This window comes from Juglans regia, chromosome 4, assembly GCF_001411555.2.
Source record: "Juglans regia cultivar Chandler chromosome 4, Walnut 2.0, whole genome shotgun sequence".
Taxonomy (NCBI): Eukaryota; Viridiplantae; Streptophyta; class Magnoliopsida; order Fagales; family Juglandaceae; genus Juglans; species Juglans regia.
In genome coordinates, this window is record NC_049904.1 from 25,781,245 (window position 1) to 25,802,740 (window position 21,496).

The window sequence follows — 21,496 nt, forward strand, 5'->3', positions numbered from 1 at the left end:
CCTATGTGCATTGTTTTTTTTATCCTATATTTAAGGAAAAAAAATCAATTCAGCTTTTTAAGTCTGATTTAATTATTAAATGAGATAAAAATTAAAAATTAAATTTTTTATTAAATTTTATAGATCGATCTATGTTAATGATTAAAGTGAAATGGAAGGTGACGTGGATCGATCAGAGCCAGCTGCACAGCACAAATGCATAAATTTAAAAACATATCTACTTTTCTTGTAGGCCAAACAGCCAGTACCATTCAATTTGTGCTGTGCAGATTTTTGTTTTTATTTAAGTTTATGAAGACTTGTATATATATGTAAGGGGCTAAGAGGGATGAGACTTCCTACAAATTACCATTCAATTTGCACAATATTCATTATAAATTGCAATAGATAGTTAATTTATTGATAAATATCGTGTGGTTGTACGTTATCTTCAGCTTCATGGATTTCCAACAAATAATGGAATAAGATAACAGAGAATGACAAAAGCTACGAATATTAGAGATGTAACATAAAATGTCTTATATTTTAGAAAAGATAACAAAACTGACGAAACGTATTTATATTCAAGATGCATCTAACCTACCACATATGCATGCCATTTAAATAGGCACATGGATTATTAATTACCCCCACAAGGCCACAGCTACTCTAGGTTACAATTATATATAGTTCTTTAATGTGAATTAAAAAAATAAAAAATAATATTTATAGTCATAAAATATACAAAACGATGCGTATTTATTTTGAAAAAAGTAAATAAATATAGAATTTATATGAAAAAAAAAATATTTTTTAAATAGTATATCTCACTCTTTTTCAAAAAAATATATGATGTTCACACAAATTATGATTATATATAGTATAAAAAAACTTACAACAAATAATGAAATAAGATAACAGAAAATGACAAAACCTTCGAATATTAAAGATGTAACCTAAAATTTCTTATATTTTAGAAAAGATAAAACTAACAAAATGTATTTATATTCGAGATGCATCTAACCTACCATGCATGCCATTTTTAAGAGCATTGCTATTCATAAGCCCATACACCACACACCAAAATTTTTTTATTTTTTTAAAATCTTCTTAAAGTTTTTTTTGGTTTTATTATTCTTAAAATAATTGAATTATTCTACTCATAATCCATATACTATATATTTAGTAAGAGAATAAAATTAAAGAAATCACAAAAAAGTTAGTGTGTAGTGTATAAGACTTAAGAATAGAATTTTTTCATTTTTAATAGGGGCGGCTACCCATGAGTTATTAATAGCCCCCACAAGACCACAGCTACACCTATGTTACAGTTATAGTACTTTAATGTGAATTAAAAATTAAAAAATAATATTTATTGTCATAAATTAGATAAAGCGATGCGTATTTATTTTATAAAAAATAAATAAATATAAAATTTATATAAAATTAATTAATTTTTTAATAATAAATTTTATTTTTTTAAAAAAATGCACGATATTTATATAATTTATAATTATATTTAACATAAAAAATATTGCATAAATTAATTAAATTTATCTCTTCTCATAATTAATATTCAAATTTATTTTTTTAAATAGTAATCAAATTCTAAACTTCTATTAAGATATTATGTTAAATTATTATTTGTTTTAAAAATATAAATTATTAAAAAATTATATTTTAATAATTTAATTTTTATATATTAAAAAATAGATAATTTGGTGCCAAATTAAAGAGAATGAAAATGTACAATATACTTTATAGATAAAGACTATTTAAGTCACGTTTAAATAGTAAAAATATTTTATTCTATTTCATATTATAATTATAATTTTTTTAAATTTTTATATAAAATATATAAATAATTAAATTTTTTAAAAATTTTAAATAAAAATAATTTTAATAATATGTTATTCGATTTTTAGTTTACATCTCAATCAATCCCATCCAACTCACCGTCCCAAAAATACCTTAAAAAAAGACCTTGAAAAGTGAAGTCCACGGCTAAGAAAAAGTTAAGACCGCGACCACTTTTTCAAAACACTATAGCGCGGTTCCCAGTAAATATACGGGTTGGGGATTTTCTGTATTTTAATCTCGTTTTTAATCTCGTTTGATTAAAAATAAATTCAGATAAAATAAGATAAAAATTAAAAATTAAATAAAATATTTTAAGAATATAATTTTTTCATATAATTCTTTCTAATTTAAAAAAATTAAATTATTAATTATATTTTATATAAAATTATTAAAAAATTATAATTATTAAATAAAATAATATAAAATAAATTGAGAAGACTTTCACAATTGGTCTCCCTAGCATAATAATTGTAGTCTGGTAACTTTAATAATGTAAAATATGATGCCATCTGTTAATGATTAAAGATGGAGGGTAACGTGGGTCAAACAAAGCCAGCTGCACAGCGCACGCAGAAATACAACGTGGGAAACTGTTTTCCGATCCATCCTGCATCTTTAAATTGGCAATCTCTGAGCATTCTGTTTCGCAGTTTCACTTTAGTGAAAGTAGAGTAGTAGTGTTCTTCCTGCAATCCTTTGGTTTCGATCAGGTTGATCAAACCCGAACATACAGCAATGGGTGAAAAGGTTTGTAAATTTAGAGACATCTTTCGTTTACCCATGATGCATTTCTTTCATATTATGATCTCATCATTTATTATTCTTGTTTCTAGCTGATTTCATTTTGTCGCAGATGATGATCATCAACAACTTTCTATTTGTTTTGTCAGAAAGTACTGTTCTATATGTATATATGTTTTTCTTGGCTGGGAATATTATATATATATATATATATATATGTATGCATGGATTTAGAAATTCCGTACTGATCTTACAGGCCACAGAAATGTATCTGAAGGCTGACCTGCAGTGCTGTCAATGCTACAAGAAGGTGAAGAAAATTCTATGTAAATTTCCTGGTCAGTCTCTCTCTCTCTCTCTCTCTCTCTCTCTCTCTCTCTCTCTCTCTCTCTCTCTCTATATATATATATATATATATGATGTTGTATATTATGCGTTAATGTTGAACTTTGTTATGAACAACAGAAATACATGACCAGAAATTCGACGAGAAGAAAAACTTGGTCACAATCAAAGTTGTATCCTGCTGTCCTGAGAAGATTAAGAAGAAGATCATCTGCAAGGGTGGAGGTTGCATTCAGTTTGTTGAGAAAGGGCCTCAAGGGCCTCCCGGGCCTCAAGGGCCTGCAGGACCACCTGGGCCTGCGGGACCACCTGGGCCTGCGGGACCACCAGGGCCTGAAGGGCCTCAGGGACCTCGAGGGCCTCCAGGACTATGTTATCCAGTTGGACAGGTCGTTTATCCATTCTGTACTTGTGGTTGCGGAGGGACACGCCCATGGTCGTGCAGGCAACCGTATCCTAGTGTCTGTCATATGCCTTCTAATGTGAGCCGTTATGAGTACTGCAGTGGAGGAGATTCCACAGGATGCACAACCATGTAAACGTAAGGTGGTCATCATCGTGTCTCTTACAATATTAAAATAATTTATGTGTTCCCGCGTACGTACGTGTTATGTAAGAGACATATTAATATTACCCATGAAATCTTGTACGTCCATTTAATGATTTGAATTATGTATATGATTGATCTTTAATATATATTGATCTCGTGCTGCGCGCATATTTATCTCTAAACCTTTTAGGTTTGGTACTGTCGTTGCAAACCTCCATGCTGATTTATTCAAGTTTAGTGCTGATCTGCATGCCTCAGTAATTTACATGATGAGAATTGTTGAGGATTTTTCGTGCACATGAGAAATTAATATAATTTGTTGGTTATATGTGAATTAATGAGAAGTTAAATTCTCAATCAATTTCATTGATAAGATTTCTCACTTTAATTTACTTGGTCATGAGAACGTATACACAAATTTGTTAATTTGGTAGAAATTAGTCAGTCAACTCGAGTACATACTACCACTAATTCTATATTGATAACAAGTTAATATTCGATACGATCTTAAGGTATGTAAGTTTGCAAATCATTTTTAAAAAATAGTGAGATTTGTTATTAAAAAATAAATTTTTTTTATATGGATCTTAAAGATTTATTAATTTTTTTAAAAAACAATGCATAAAATTAGTTTATACATCTTAAAACTATACAAATTATTTCCCACCTTCGAGATTATGCACAATCCGATTACACGAGAGTGCAATTCATGTATGCAAGGACATGGGCTTACAAGTGAGACATGATAAGGTCAAAAAATGTATTTTTTTTTTAAAAAAAAATAGCGTGAATATGCAAGTGAAGCTTTATCCTCCCTAGCCTAGCTAAATGCATGGTTGGCATGCACAACTTGGAATAGAAACACGTGTACGGTTCCCCAGTGTGTGTACTGCATATATATCCATGGCCACAATTAATTAATTAATTAAACCGACAACTATGTAGGTCAGAAGATATTAATATGGGAACTTGGTACGACGTACGATCGAGGTGGTTCAATTATTCCAAGCCAGCACATGCAAATATTAGATTGGCCGGCCGGAGATGAGTACTTACTTAGCAATCAAAGAGCCAAGCTACCACCATGCATCCACCTGGCCCTTGTGTTGCAAATTAGAATGACATTCAACGTGGGAAAGTTTCTTACGTACGTGTTTTCAAACCCTTGGCTCGAAACTTCTCGATCGAACTAGCGTACGAAATGATGCAGCTTACCCCATCCATGCAGCTTCTTTATAAGATGCCTTTTGGCCTAATAGTGTTTCTAATATCATGTGCTCGTCGATGATCTCTCACTGTCACTACAAGAAAATCGCTCTATTGCGGCGATTTTTGGTCTGCTGTAATAAATGTCGTCGCAATAAATCATTATTTACGGCGATACATTTGGTCGACGCGGCTTCCAACCGGTGCCAATAATTGTCTTTTTTTTTGCGGCGAGTTTATACTTTTTTGCGGCGAAAATTGTCGCCGTAGAAAATATCCTTAATTTTACAGCGATTTTAACGTTAATTACGGCGAATTAACGTGCCGCAAAATCCCAAAATCTTCTGCCGACGCATAAGTTCGCTGCGAATCTGATTTTAATGTAAACGCGCGCGCCAATACCCATATCGATTTTCAGACTTCCCCCCAAATCCCTATTTCCCCCCAAATCCCGATTTCCTTCGTCCCCATTTTGGCCTACGCCAGAGCTCTCTCGCCCCTGTTCGCGCCCGTCGATTCTGGAGCAAAAATTCATCCCAGGCCCCTCATTCCATACTTGAAGCAGCAGCGGAGTCAGTGCCTCCCCGCGGTCCGTTTCCGAGTGATTGTTTTGGGAGGGCCAGTATCGGCGGTCCAGATCGTCCATCGACACTTGTAAGTGGTTCCCTTTAAGAAATTGCTCTCCTCCTTCATCCTCGCATGAGCTGCTTATTGCAAAAATTATGCATTTTGGATAATACTGATTAAGAGTGTCTCGAACATTGTGGTCAAGTCTTAATGGATTTGTTGATCTCTAGCTTATGCATTCTGGTTTCTGAGTGATAATTTTTTTTTGTTGATCTGTAGCTTATGGATTTTGAGTTCTGATTGGTTTATTCATCAACCCTTCACTGGTGCATTGTTTGTGTTTGTGTTTTAGTCGACTGTCTTTGAAGTTCCAAACTATTATATGTAAACTTTATTTGTTGTAAATTTTATCTTACTATTTCCTACAAATATATTCCCCAACTGAGATATAATTTAATCTCTTGTAAATATGTAAACTATTTCCAGAACTATTTCACCATCAAGAAACGGAATGGGAGAAATATACAAAACCTCCTCCAACTATCATCAAATTTAAAATCACCTCTCAAACTATTATATTAATTTCAGACAATCATACTGCAAACTATTCAAAAATTATAGTGTATTCCCTTTTCCCTCAAATGAAGATATTGCCTTTAGAACGAATAAAGTCAGGGTGATGCTACACCCACTGAGAAGTCTCCCCGAACAGCCTATTTCTTTTTTAGACCTCTTAAATATTTTTAAAAGTAAAAATATTATCAAGTCATTAAAAAACACTTCTTTAACTATTAAGCAAAAACAAATACTAATAGATAAGAATCCTCGATAGCACTCATTAAATTAGAACATATTCTCCTAATGCACTCTATTAAATTCCAAAATTGATTTTGGCATTTGAAAAAAAAAAAACCCTATATATATTATCTCCCATCTAATCTCCAACAATATTTATAGCATTCATTTCATGGAAAGGTCACCATAGATCATGAAAATCAAACATATAGATCATTGTGAAAAGATGTACTGCCCAAGAAATCTGGGCAAACTTACTTTCTTTGCCCTACATCAAGCGCAAGCTGGGCAACTGCCCAAACTGTAGATGCTATATAAATGTATATATATATATATATAATATATCATATATGAGGGTTTTAGTAGACATCGATGTGACGTCCCGTTCGCAAATCTTCTCTCCATGAGGTTATTCCCTAGAAAGTCATATATACCTAACCATAATGTAATGTGTGTAATTACGTATATACCACCTTCTTTTAGTCTATGATCGATCGGTTCATTATCAACGACCCGGCCCTTGTATAATTTTTAAAAGGGTAATCTATATTTTTCTGGCCTAGCTAGATAGTAGTAGTACTATAAGATCACCGTATGTAATTTCTTACTGATGAGTTTAAATTATATATATTGATCAGCTATATATATATATATGTATGTACATATATAATTGCTTATAACGTTCATGATCAGAGACAGATCAATCGACATGCATAAACACTTCACAACCTATATATCTAGCTTATTTGGGTTTGAATAGGAACTAGATAATAGATATATAATATATGACATGATTTCACTGTTTAATTAATATTTGATCATTAACATTAAAGTACTCCAAAATCTTGATGAACTACATATAAACTGGTGGAGTAATGGCTAGTGGAGTAGGCGGTGTAATATCGATCGATCTTATTGCTTCGGACAGCATATCAAATCAGAAGTGATTTTTCATGCAAGTAGTACTAGGATATATGATCATGATCAGCAGTACTGAGCTGATCACGTACTTAGACATGAACACATGGGAAAAAAAAATATATCGATATATATATATATATATAGTAGTACTTAATATATACTGAAGCCATAGGGAATTTGAGACGTAAGAAAGCTAGATAACTATGCTTGGACTTACGTCATATTATATATATATAATATATTCCGTCTATTCTTCCCATGAATATCCATTTCTGTGCATACACATCCATATATGATGTGTATATATCCATATATGATTAAAGCATATATGATGTGTATATACTGAAGCCATAGGGAATTTTACTGGCTAGCTGGCTTGTGAATTGACAAGCATATATGATGTGTATATATGCAAAATATAATGATGACCTATATAAATTTTTGGCCCTGCATGCACAGCAGCAGTTTGTCTTCCCGGCACCACCCATTACAGACCAATAAAAATTACAAAAAATTATTAGAAAAGTGCCATGGATTACAAGCATACCAAGCTTTAATCAATTCACAAGCCAGCTAGCCAGTACTTATATTGGTGGTTGGGACAATTTTACTCAATTGCTTTCTGCTTAGTGTTGCAGAAAGGAAAAAAATTTGAAAAAAAAAAATCACAGAAAAGCTGAGTAGTACTATTACTGGACCTGCATTATGCATGCTCCCACACCTTTCTCATGAAATCTTCTATGCCATTAATATACATATACATGTATTTCTGGCCTTTCCCTTATACAATATAATAATATATTGTGCTGGATAATGCATTTTGGATTGTTTTAGTATTAAATATCTGAAGCAACTACAAACCCACTACCCTCTCTCACTCTCTCTCTCTCTCTCTCTCTATATATATATATTTATATATATACACACACACACAGGACCTAATCACAAAGTTGCATCTGTTGCTTCATATAAGTAAAATGGAAGAGGCAAAGTCATGAGGAAACACGTGGTGCTTGATTTTAGGGTGAAAAAAAAATTGTTATCCCATAAACAAAGAACAAGGAGATTGTATAAAAGTGTTTTGGCCTGTTTAAATCACATATTCTCAGCCTTTGTGCTGAACAACATGTTTGTGGTCTAATGCTTTAAATATTTGTTTTATGAGATTTATAGTTGAAAATAGTGTTTTTATATTGAAATTTTGAGGGAATCGAGCAATAGATATATATATATATATATATATATATATATATATCTATTGCTGTAAAACTAATCATGAGACATCATTTTGTAATATTTGAAATGGATCTTGATTATTATTTTCATAATTGTAATCACACGTAAAAACATCCATACCAGTTTTGTTCTTACCATTATCAACTAATTATTATTGGAACATTAATGTTACATTTTGTCATGATTTATGCAAGCATCTCGTCCTCATTTTGAACATAAAAGTGAAATCCTCCATTAAACGAGGTAATTAAGTATGTAGCTTTAGAACAATAAAAGTCAAATAAAATAAATTTGTACTTTTTACTTGGTGGCTTAATCATATCTTATAGATAGTGAGTCACTAAGTGATTGCATTAATTAATATGAATCTCTTTTGTATTTTGGACTCTAGCAACTCTAGGGATAACCAAAATAGCATGTTTTTGCTTTCTCAAGCTTTTTGGATATTTTGTTTTGATGTTCTTAGCTTTTGGAAACCCAACTAAAATTAACTAATATTTTCTGCCATGAAAATCCTGAGAAGGTGCAACCAACTATAAATCACTTCTTTAACCATACAGGTTCGGCTTCAATGGTTGAGGCAATTTCTAAATAGGCTTGTGTGAATCTTGATATGGATAAGCTTGAAGTTGATGGATGCATGGTAGCATTTAAATGGTGGCTTTTGTTTTTCTAGTATGTATTTTAAGGGTCAACAAGCCTAGTGGTTTGGGGGTTTTGAACGTCCAACCTTGAATCCTATGGTCCCAAAAGATCAAGGATAGTGCCATTCGACCATAACAAGTGTATGCAACATTTAAATAGTACTTGTCTGATATATGAAAGCCAATGACTTTGTAGATAACATTGCAAAGGAATTTCCTATATATGATCAATTTGGATGAATTTTTCACTCTCATTAAACTTCTTGCTATTACTACATTTTATGGAAATCTACAAAGAAGGTTCTTGGGTACTTGCAAAGCACTGCATGCTTCTATGCTGACGTCTATCCAATGGGACCTTCTACAACCTGTCAAAACAGGGTGGTTTTGCCTGCCAATTCTAGTGCACAAGTCTAGAGCATAAATGTGGGTAGGTATATGTATATATATAGGTATATATATAGAAGAGGAGAAAAAAAGATAGAAAAGATATGAGAAAAGAGAATCACATAAGTCAGCATAAATGTGGGAAGGTATTTAAATATCTATATATATGGTTTTATATGTATATATATATATATATATATATATATAGGAGGCGAAAAAAGATAGGAAAGAGAATTTCAATTTGAAATTAGATTAATGGTCCATTAGTGTATTGTAAAAATAAAGTCAAGATCCCTCCACTAACTATATTAGAAAAGTAAAAAAACAGCCACACAAATATACTGGAAAATGATATTATTTACTCCCTTATAATGAGATAAATGTGACATAATTCTTGTCATTTGGGAGTTTTTCATTTTCATTTTCATTTTCATCGATCTTTAATCATATATGGGAGTTTGATTTCATGTAATATTTTGATTAGCAGTCCTAAATGTGCCGTACGAACTTTAACACTTTTATAAGACTGAGATAAATAAATACATATATTTATTTACATGGTTCATACAACATTTATTACTCTAGCTGTCTGTATGAATTACTGATCAGCCAACATTATGTGTTCAAGAAATTAGTTAGGTATAATATGTTTATATATCTCCTGCAAAGAACCTTTTTAATCACCAACATTCTTATTGCACTATTAATATATAGAAATATGCAAATGAAATACTTATGATGCAAACAAATTGATCATCATCAAAAGCATGAAGCACTAACAGAAATTTATGGTCGGTTTGATTGATATTTGTTTGGTTGGTAGCTGCTTGTTAGTGCAGATGAACCCTAAATCAAATGTTTATTATACATGCAAGGTAAGTAGGCAATCTAGGAAAACTGTTCCTTTTGTTCAGCTCAAACTTGATATCCTAAAACTGCATCCAACCCAAAATGATCTGTACTTGTAGCACTATTTCCTATTTTTTTAAAATATTTAAAAATAGGAAAAAAATGGTTAAAAAAACAGGAAAAATATAACTAGTGTCTTTGCACTTATCAATTTGAATTCTTCAATTGATCCCCTTTTCTTAACAATGCAATACTTATTTTAAAAATGATTTTTATTCAAAATGATTTTTATTTTGAATTTTCCAACGTCTAATCTCAAACAAAATTTCAAAATTCTAATATATTTTCAAACATTTTTTTACAACCAATCACGGCCTAAATAAAAAAGTACTCCCCAAAAATGCCATCATGCCTTAATATCTAACAAGTGTAATGCTTTTCTTCCTTCCTCTCGTTTGCTTTTGTCCTTTCTCTATAAGTTTTTTTTGGGTGCTTTAACTCTTTTGTTTATACTTTTTTTTTATAAAAAGAATTGAATTAAAAAAAATCATAGGTTATTGTAATTCACTAGTTGGTTTCGATTTTAAAGGGTTACAAGTCCCTTTTTTTCATCGTGATATTCTCCAAAGGTCATCAATTATCAAGTTTATAGCAGTTTTTTCCTTTATTGTATACTTGTTTGGATCTTTTGAACTCCCAGAACTTGAAGTACATATCACCTGTTACTGATAATTGATGACCTTGCCTTTTAAGTACGCGAATTTTTCTCAGCGCTTGGGTGCCTTCTTTTTTTTTTGATCAACGCTTATAACTGTCTTCCATGGGGTTGACAATTAAATGCCTTGGGAAGGGGGACGAATTGGGTGGTTTGGCATGGGATCATACTGGTCATGTTTTTTTCACTTAATCTCCTAATTTTTTTGCATTTACATCGTAACAACTTGTAACTAACACACACTAACTGAGTTCGATTGCCTTTCAGTTTTAGGTCCTGCATATTAATCTTGGAGGTTATATATATGTATCTATCAACTTATATGTCATGCTGAGTTTGATAAGTTTCTACTACTTCATCATGATCATGTTAGGTTACAAGACTGTTAAACAAATTACATGATTTTGTTATTTGTGGCATATCATAAATTATTATTAATATGTATTGATATTAAGTTTGAAATCCACATGCATGATCACTTCCTCGTGCTAAATCCTTTGTGAGGTGATTTTTTCTCACCTCATAAATCTCTTTTTACACTTTCTTATTCTATATGTATATAGAACATCGTAATAACCTTTTCCATATCATCGTTCACCGAGACGAATAAAGAATTTGACGAGTCTTGACTTATTTTTAGATGGACAAAAGCTGGATGAATTTGGGTGATAGACTTGTATCACCTGCATATGCTGAAGGGGTTAAAAATTTCCTCACAATGGCACGAAACCATTGTGAGGGGAGTGATCGCATTCGGTGTCCCTGCCGTATATGTTCTAATAACCTCTTCTTGCCTATATTTGAGGTGGAGTCTCACTTGTTCATAAAAGGGATCAATCCAAATTACACACAGTGGATATTTCATGGGGAGGAGGACACACTCCCCATCATTGACGATGACACCGCTCCCGGGGTTGGAGTTGAAGACAACTACATTGATGACATCGACTGTATGTTAGATGACATCCGGGCAGGCACATTCGGAGATGCTCCTGAAGACAACACTACAACGCCAACTCAGCCATCAATGCCACATCCCTCCCCAAGCTCAACTTTTGACCAACTACTAGAGGATGCTCGACGTCCTCTATTCGACGGCTGCACTAAATTCTCAAAACTCTCATTCATTGTGAAGTTGTTACATATTAAAACGCTCGGTGGGTGGTCAATCAAGTCTTTCGATATGCTCATAAGCCTTCTGCGGTCTGCCTTTCCTGATGCTAAATTGCCTAGTTCATATGAGGAGGCAAGGTCATTGGAGCGAGGGTTGGATTTCAAGTACCACAAAATACACGCATGCCCCAACGACTGCATTTTATTTTGGAAGGAATATGCTAATCTTAATGAGTGCCCTATATGTAAGGCTTCGCGTTGGATGCCAAATACACATGGGTCACGAGTGATCCCACAAAAAGTGCTTCGGCATTTTCCTTTGAAGCCAAGATTGCAGCGTCTCTTTGTGACAGACAAGATAGCATGTGATATGAGATGGCATAAAGAGCAGCGGGTACCCGATGAGGGTAGTATGAGACATCCTGCTGACTCTCAGTCCTGGCAGACATTTGATCAAGCCCATTGTTGGTTTGCTAGGGATGCTCGCAATGTTAGGCTCGGTCTAGCAAGCGACGGCTTCAATCCCTTCAACAACCTAGCAAAACCGTATAGCATTTGGCCAGTGATTCTTGTCCCGTATAACTTGCCGCCGTGGTTATGCATGAAAGACCAGTTCTTCATGACATCGCTCATTATCCCTGGCCCAAAATCACTAGGGAATGACATTGATGTGTATTTGCAACCGTTAATTGATGAGTTGCTTGAACTCTGGGAACATGGGGTACCTACATATGATGCTTCCACAAAGGAAATGTTCATGTTGCATGCTGCATTATTGTGGACAATTAATGACTTCCCTGCTTATGGAAATCTTTCTGGGTGGTCAACAAAAGGGAAATTGGCATGTCCTTCTTGCAATGCAAGCACAGATTCTAATTGGTTGAAGTATGGCAGAAAACAGTGTTATATGGGACATCGACGTCTATTACCGGCAGGTCACGTGTGGCGGACAAGAAAAGGGTTGTTCAACGGTAAAGAAGATCATCGCATGCCACCAAATTGGGTTGACGGACATGGTCTCTTAACTCAACTACAAATGCTTGGAGATGTCCAATTTGGAAAATCTTGTAGGAAGAGAAAACGCACTGCAGAACAGTTGAACTGGACAAAGAAAAGCATATTCTTCAAACTACCTTATTGGTCAATGTTGCGGCTTCGACATAATCTAGATGTTATGCATATTGAGAAGAACATTTCCGATAGCATATTGGGCACTTTAATGGACATGCCTGGCAAAACAAAAGATAATATAAACTCTCGGCGTGATCTGGAGAACTTGGGCTTCAGAAAAGAATTGCATCTTAAGTCTGAAGGTGGACGTGTTACAATGCCACGTGCATTGTACATATTACATGGAGATGAAAGGCATAAATTATGTGAGTGGCTTGCTGGGGTTAAATTTCCAGATGGGTTTGCCTCCAATGTCACGCATTGTGTATCTGTACGTGATTGCAAAATCACTGGCCTCAAAAGCCATGACCATCATGTTTTCTTGCAACGACTGCTTCCTATTGCTGGTGGGGGGTTCTTAAGGAGTGATATTGCATTGGCGTTGACTGAACTTAGCAGTTTCTTCAAAGAGTTGTGCGCCCGAACCCTAGATGTGAATCGCTTATCCCAGCTTCAACTTGATATCGTCACCATTCTATGCAAATTAGAGATGATATTTCCTCCTTCTTTTTTCGATATTATGGTCCACCTAGCTGTCCATTTACCGGGTGAGGCCATACTCGGAGGTCCAGTTCAATATCGGTGGATGTATCCGTTCGAAAGGTATCTCGGGAAATTCAAGCGGTATGTTAAGAATAAAGCTCGTCCAGAAGGTTCAATAGCGGAAGCCTACATTCACATCGAGTGTTTGACATTTTGCTCCATGTATCTCCAAGATGTTGAGACGAAGTTTAATCGAGCGGACCGCAACATTGATGGTGGAGAAGATGGTACGATAGATGGTTTCAAAGTTTTCAACCAAAGACTTCGTCCATTGGGTATAGCTCGTAATGTGCAATTACAAGATAAACTCCGCACCTCGGCCATATGGTATGTGCTGAACAACTGTATCGAGATTGGACCTTATCTCGAGTAAGCAATCATGACTTCCTTTGTGCTTTTCCGCAATGACCTACTACTATCTTGTAGACTTTACGTAATTTGGGTTAATATTGATTGGCCGATTGTGTTCTCCAAATGCAGGGAGCACTATGACAAATGTAGGGAGTCAAACCCAAATTCTGTTGATCGCACGCATCAAAATGAGTTTCCAAGTTGGTTCAAGCAACGTGTAAGTTAGCAATGGCGTATATTCTATCTACTTAACATTAACCCGACCTTGCTTTTGAGTATGTATTTCAAAGTATAAGTTCAAAACTTAGCCCGATCGATATGTGTAGGTTCAAGACCAACGTACGGGAAACCCACCACGAGTGTCTGCTGATTTGTATGCGTTAGCTTGTGGTCCAGACCCTTGGGTTGCATCATATGCTGCCTGCATTATAAATGGTAAACGGTTCCATACGAAGCAGCTTGAACTTCGCCGACGATCACAAAATTCAGGGGTGTTGGTAACTGGTGACGAAGATACTAATAACTTAGACTTTTATGGTGTTATTAATGATGTTGTGGAGTTACACTACATGGGAGGTCATCGAGTGTACTTGTTCAGTTGTGATTGGTTTGATGTTGGTGATAAGAAGCGTGGGGTACGAGTAGACGATCATATAACTAGTGTCAACATGGACAGAACTTGGTACAAGAACGAACCATTTGTGTTGGCATGCCAGGCTTCCCAGTGTTTTTACATTAGAGATATAAGGTCGAAGGGAAACTGGTATGTTGTGCAGAAGTATAATAATAGGAATGTGTATGACATTCCAGCAGTGCCAAGGGTTCCAGACGATATTGATGATGAATCAAGTGAGGATGATGTATATCAAGAAAATGAGCCATCATTTGATTATCCACTTTTACATTGTGATGCATATCCAGTATCAACTCCACTTAGTAGGACTGATATAGAACCTATCCACATTGATGCACGAGGCCATATGGCGGTTGGTGGTGAATGCATCAATTCAACAGACTTTATTGATGATGGAATGGTTCCATCTTGTTCCGGAGATGGTTATGGTGATTGGGAATATTCGGATGAAGAGGACCTATCCACCGATGAAGAATCGGAGTCAGAATAGGCATCTGCCAACCATTGGAAACCAGGTGAACACCGCATCATCAAAAAGAGTCGACCTTCATGGTTGATTGGTGAATTATTAAGTAAAAAAATAAATTAGAAAAGTTCAAAATATCTAATTGTAACAAGGAATAGTATTTTCCTTGTCAATTGATTATTGAAATGTTCTGCACCTCAGTTGTGAGATATAGTTTCTCATGGTTGATTGGTGACCTTTTCAAGTTATAATGCACTTGCCGATTGTGATATGTGTACAGTTTGGGTTTTACTGATAAAAAAAGCCTAATATCTAATTGGATATTAGAATGAACTCTCTGAAGTTCTATTGCAAATACAATTGGATGCATCTCATCTGTCTGTCTATTACTGAAGAGGTAAAGAATGTTCTGCTGTTGTTTATGACCTTTCACTGGACAGAGTTCGTACCATTTTCTGTTTTTAATTACTGCATTTGTTAAAGCGTTGTGTATCAAATATAATATTATTTACATTGAATTTTCTGATTATAAAGAATTAAAGGTGCAATGAGAGTACCCAAGTTAAGCAGTATTGCATTTTTTAATGTTCTAATATATATAAATGGTTTTTTTATACGTTAGTAAATGTTTATTATTCCATTATCAGCATTTGCCTTGAATCCTTCTCATGTGATAGTGATCCTTCGACAGTATTATATACATATTGCATTTCTGTACCTATCTTCTCTTGAGTTAGTATTCATATATATGGTTGTCGTGGTTATGTTTCCTCTAAATAATTTCATGTAATTAACGTTTGCTATTGTTTAATCTCAGGTGGACGTAAATAGGAGACATTTGGTTTGAGTGTTCAAGGGAAAATCCATATTAATCTCATCTCAACCCATGGAGTTAACGAGGAGCATAAACGGTCCTTGTAGATCCTTGCCTAGTGTACGAGGAGCCCGTCCCCGGAAATATGTGCCGTATAGATGTAGTGCACGTAGGCCACGTGGAGTCCGCATTGGAGACGCTAGTTCAGATGATGAAACGCAACCTCCAAGCCATCCATTGGAGACTCCTTGTGCGAACCCATGCCTAGAGACCGAGGCAAACAGAGAACCCTCCCCGAGGGGAGAACCGGATTCTGTTCAACATATTCAGATCGGTCTAGTTGACAATGATGCACAAGGTGATTTAAGGATACTATATCATTGTCATCTACACTTGCTTTAAACAAATGAGACCCCTAACGCACCCTTATTGTTTTCATGTTATACAGGTGAGGATGTCTCGTCTGTGCCTGGAGATCAGCAGGCACAGACAAGACGTGGTCGCGGGCCAGCGAAGTGTACTGAATTTGAGAAACTACGTAAGCATGGGAAAGTGCTGTTGAAGATAAATTGTGGAGAAACAGCACCATGTTGCGAGAATGCGAACATGTTTACAACACGTTTAAGCTGGATCATTAAACATCACTGCAACATGAGTTACCCAAGATGGAGTGATGTACCCCAAGAGCATAAAGATGAATTGATCGATCGTGTTCGGGTAAGACTTTTATACACTTTGATGTTGATCATTAAAGATTTATACCATATCTAATTAACGCCATATCACCCTAAATTTTAATGGGCTATGTAGGGTGATTTTGAATTGGATTGGGACTTAGAGAACCATCAATTGTCTGTGACTAAACAGCTTCGTAAGCGCTTTAATGCCTTCCACCACCAACTGCATCAGATATATATGTCATATGGCAGCCATGACGAGGCATTGGCGACTGGGACTAGTTTGGTCACCCCCCTAGTATGGTTTAAGCTATGTGAACGATGGGGTAGTGAGGCCTTCCAGGTATGCATTCTGCATGTTCAATCCAAACCCTCGCGTTGGATGAGATATTTATTACTCTATTTACATTTGATTAAAATGATGGTTTTTCATGACAGAAAATAGCAAGTCAAAATCGGGACAATAGAAGGATGCTGAAAATTAACCATACAACTGGTCGGAAATCCTTTGTGAGGATGCTAGAACAAAAGGTATAAAATTTGAAAGCTCATATCATGCCAATCATGGCAACCACACACTAACATAATGTTTAATATAGGACGTAGATTTTCGCGAAATATATATATATATATATCCCCATGCTTTCTCTGATATATGATTGCATTTGCATTTTGTTTAGCATTTGTTTGGTTAGTCATGTTATTAGTGATTAAGCTATACATGCCATATGTAATATAGTATTGATTGAATATGTTACATGCACACTTACCACACACATGTAGCGTGCTGAAAATGCAAATTTGGTGGACTTCTACAAGGAAACCCACTGGTCCAAGAAGAAAGAAAAATTTGTTACACCTGCCACCGAAGACATTTATGTGAGTATATTCTACCTTGATATTTTGTATGTTAAATGCAATGATGGTTCAATTTATTTGACTACTATCTTAAAAATGCATTATTAGGACATAAAAGTCCATAATCGGTTCATTATGTCCAATTGCAGAAGGATATGGTAGGAAAGCTGGATAATCTAGAACCAGCTAAACGAACTGACGAAGCAGCTGCGGGTGTCTTTAGAGAGGTGCTTGGGCATCGACCGGGATATGCAAGAGGCTTGGGAGAGATGGTGATCCCCGAGTCTACAAGACAGCGGTCATTAGCACGAGAGAAAGAGTATATTGCTTTGATTGAAAAACATAAAAAAGAGGCTGAAGCATCCAAGAGTGAGATGGAGTCAATGAAGGCAAACATGGAGGTTATGATGGAGAAACAAAATGAAACCGATCGTATGTTGAGGGCCATCTTAGCTGCGAACCCGTCCCTCAGTGAGTCTCTTCGGGAGACTCATTGAGGAGATATTTTGTGGGAAAATATGGGAAGGTTTTTTGTGGTATTTTGTGGTGCATTTTTGGACATTGATGGTGGATTGACAAGCATTATATATATAGAATATCTATCCAATGGGAGGTATATATATATATATATATATATATATTTTGTGGGAGCAAGCTGGGTTGGGAAAGCACATGTTTTGGCACATTAGATAGGTATGATAATATCAAGTGCAAATTATCAGATGATGTTAGGCCTCATTGAACATGAGTCAAACATGTAAGTAAATAACTTGCCACCGCCTTCACTATACATATCGATTGGGTGTATACGAATGCTGAACAACATTTGGTTGCTTGTTGTACAGGATAATTCATACCATATTGTATGTACATGGATGTGAATGGGAGGGGTCGGCCTACGCCAGAGCCTAAGACGTGTCCTAGAATTTTGTAATCCTCTTCAACTTATATGTTATGTACTGATGGTAAGTGGATAAGTATTTTGTCTGATGCTTGACTGGACAAAAGCATCTTGCCCAAATTCACGGAAGGGCTACAAGCAGGTGATGTCTTCATTCCCCTATGCGATTTACTTCTACTATGGTTTCTACTTTTTGAATGCGTTTCTTTCTAAACATTATGTACATTGACCATAGTTTGGTTTTGCAAACTGGATTATGCAATTATGGAAAATGAATCATTTTGATGTTCGGTTAGTGTCTTAACTTGATAGACCTTGAGGGGCTGAGTTCATAAAAGTTTAAACTTTTATGATTATTGATTCTTTAACATTTGATTAGCAGTTTGTCTTCCCTATGAAACATCTATTTTGAGTCCTAGGAAACTCAAAACATTTGTTTCAGTTTTTGGGCTCCATGTGCAGATTTTGGCTGCACATTTAAAGGCAAGGTGGTGCCAATTTGTGTTAGCTTGATAACAAGTGTAATATTTGTGTTTTTAAGTTTAAGTTCGTAGAATTATGAGACATCCTTTGGACACTTGTACCTTTTCTATTTTAACCTTCTCTGGGATGAGTATTGATATGTCCATTTGATTGCAAACTTTGTGTACAAAATTATGTTATAGTTTTCAAGAGTTGGGAACTTTATGATGGATGTATAAGTGTGGTGGGTGTCGAACTTAACTTTCTTTATGTTTAATAGGATGTTCGTAGAAGTGATGGAGAAATGGCTTCAAAAGCATGAAGTAACTTCAGATCATACGAGGCTTCTGGACAGGTAAAAAAACACTAAGTGTAGTCTGGTTTCTTGTACAATTTAGTTATGTTGAGTTGTTTTAGAGTAGAGCTTGATAGTTTTTATTACTCTCAGCAGCTTGATAGTTGATCCACCTTCATTGTTAGAAGAAAAGAAATTGTGGAATGAAACATTAGAGGCCAGTTAATTAATGGAATTAAATGGATGAGATGTCTTTCTTTAATCGTCTGATCGTACTGACAGAAAAGTAGCTTGTAGATCTGGATTCTAGTTAATTATCATAGATTGGAGGTACAAGTTCTAAGCAATTTAGTATCAAATCATAACTTGCCATTCACATTCATTGATTAATGCAATGGCTCTTAATCGATCCCATTGAGGTAGCTAGAGTCTCTCCCAAATAACAAGTGTCTGTAATTCTAAAAGAAACTGCCACATGCAGACACATTGATGATCATGAAACTGCAACAACAAGATCAGCATGCATATTCAATATCTAAACTCAAATTTGTTTTGAGTTCTAGCTTTTTTTGCAGTCAGTAGTACTAGTGCCGTTGAAACATGATAAAGAGCAGGATTAATTAGCTGGTACTTATAATTTCACTCAAATCTAGGCCTGCATGCATCTAGGGCTTCGCATAAATTTACTTACTGATGATTGAGGGCCGGGGGCGACTAATGACTATATAAAAGCCAACATTATCTTGGGCTTGATGCTCAATATTATTGATCACTCATCCCTAGCTAGCTAGCCTCTTAATTAGCTTCAGCAAACCACCATATATATATATATATATATATATATATAACAACAAATTACAAACATGCATATGTTTTGAGCTACTGATCATAAATATGGAAAACGCTATAAATATGTTTTGATAATTCTATGATTGGGAAGGTGGAAAGTTAGGCGAAGGAAAACTTCGAAAATAGAAAGAAATTATTTTTCGAAATGAATCAGAACAAGTGCAAGAATTTCCAGAACAGCAGTGAGAGATTAGGTTCACAAAGATTCAAAACAAAGAAAGAAACTGAAAAAAAAAACAAAAAAACATGCAGCTTGTGATCAGTAGAGAACGAATGTCGTGTTTAGCTGAAATATCTATATATCTAGCTGCTAGAGCTAATACTTTGAAGTTCCAAAGTCAACATGAGCTAGCCATATATACATTTGATACCAGTTTATTTTTTATGCATGTGGTATATGCAAATATAATGTACCACATGATCTAATACAGATCATGTGGATCTTGAATACATATATATACTTCCATTTTAATACCTTTGTTAATTAGATTAACAATAAAATCCACTATTAGGTAGCTAGCTAGGTAGAAAAGAAATCATGGTTCATGTACATGATTTCTTTTCCTCTTTTGGTTTTCAATTGTATTAATAGGTTTTACATAATTTCTACCAAGAAATCGTGAGTTTTATGTATTTATATAGAACTATATGAAGTAGAAGGCAGTGTACTCCACTGCAGATTTCCTATTAATTGCCCCATTATTTGTTCATGTACACCATTTGTTTTTATATTAATAGCAGATTTTCATTTTATGGATATTTCTTTTGTGCAGCGAATGTAGAAGGCAGTGTAAAAATTTGCGGCGATAACCCTATTCTTTGCATTTTCATCGATCTTTGCCCCTCAATATACAAGTCATCGCAAATCATCAACGATCAATATCTCAAAGTTGCGGATGAACACCACCCAAGCAAGCATATTTTTTATATTTGTTTATACTTGTATCACTTGGATTGTGGATGTTTGATCTGTACTTTAAAGTTGTAAGAGACATGCATTAGCTGCTCCCATTTGTAAGACTTTATTGCTTTCCATTAATGCACCATATGCCAGTTTATAGTAACCTTAAAGGGTATGATGTATTGCTGATGTATTGGATGAGAATTTGAATTTATATTAATGTACAACATTTTATGCATACAAGACTTGGATTAAAGTACTATTTGGTAATGTTGTGAATCAGTTGGAGCAGGGAATTAGGTACCCACTACAAATTTTGCATTCTGTACGTATACTGCATAATTTAGGATCAAAAAACTATTTTCGGCGATTTCAAATTCGCCGCTATTGACATTTTCAAATGTTTTTGCGGCGAAAAAACAAGGACGCCAAAGCAAACCAACCAGCGTGTCCCTTTTTGCGGCGATTAAAACTTTGTTGCCGAAAACATAATATTCATTTTGCGGCGAACATAATTGGACGCCAAAAACAAAGTCATATAACGAGGTTTTTGCGGCGCCTTAAAGTCGCCGCAAATAAGCATGGGGCCGCACTTTGCGGCGAAACAAGTCGCCGCAAATAATCTTGGGCCGCCACTTGCGGCGAAACAAGTCGCCGCAAATAAGCT

At 34.9% G+C, this 21,496-nt stretch overlaps 2 protein-coding genes across 2 annotated transcripts; both read left to right on the forward strand.

Moving 5' to 3' along the window:
• Nucleotides 1-2,394: 2,394 nt before the first annotated feature.
• Nucleotides 2,395-3,638, forward strand: LOC108999698 (cuticle collagen dpy-7-like). The gene is made up of 3 exons (XM_035689859.1): nt 2,395-2,586; nt 2,837-2,918; nt 3,046-3,638. The coding sequence occupies exons 1-3, from the start codon at nt 2,575-2,577 to the stop codon at nt 3,462-3,464; spliced, it is 513 nt and encodes a 170-aa protein (XP_035545752.1). The 5' UTR covers nt 2,395-2,574; the 3' UTR covers nt 3,465-3,638.
• Nucleotides 3,639-11,978: 8,340 nt separating this feature from the next.
• LOC109018506 lies at nt 11,979-15,096 on the forward strand. The gene is made up of 4 exons (XM_035689262.1): nt 11,979-13,644; nt 13,795-13,990; nt 14,102-14,189; nt 14,299-15,096. Exons 1-4 carry the CDS (start codon nt 11,979-11,981, stop codon nt 15,094-15,096), a joined length of 2,748 nt encoding a protein of 915 aa, XP_035545155.1.
• Nucleotides 15,097-21,496: the final 6,400 nt, after the last annotated feature.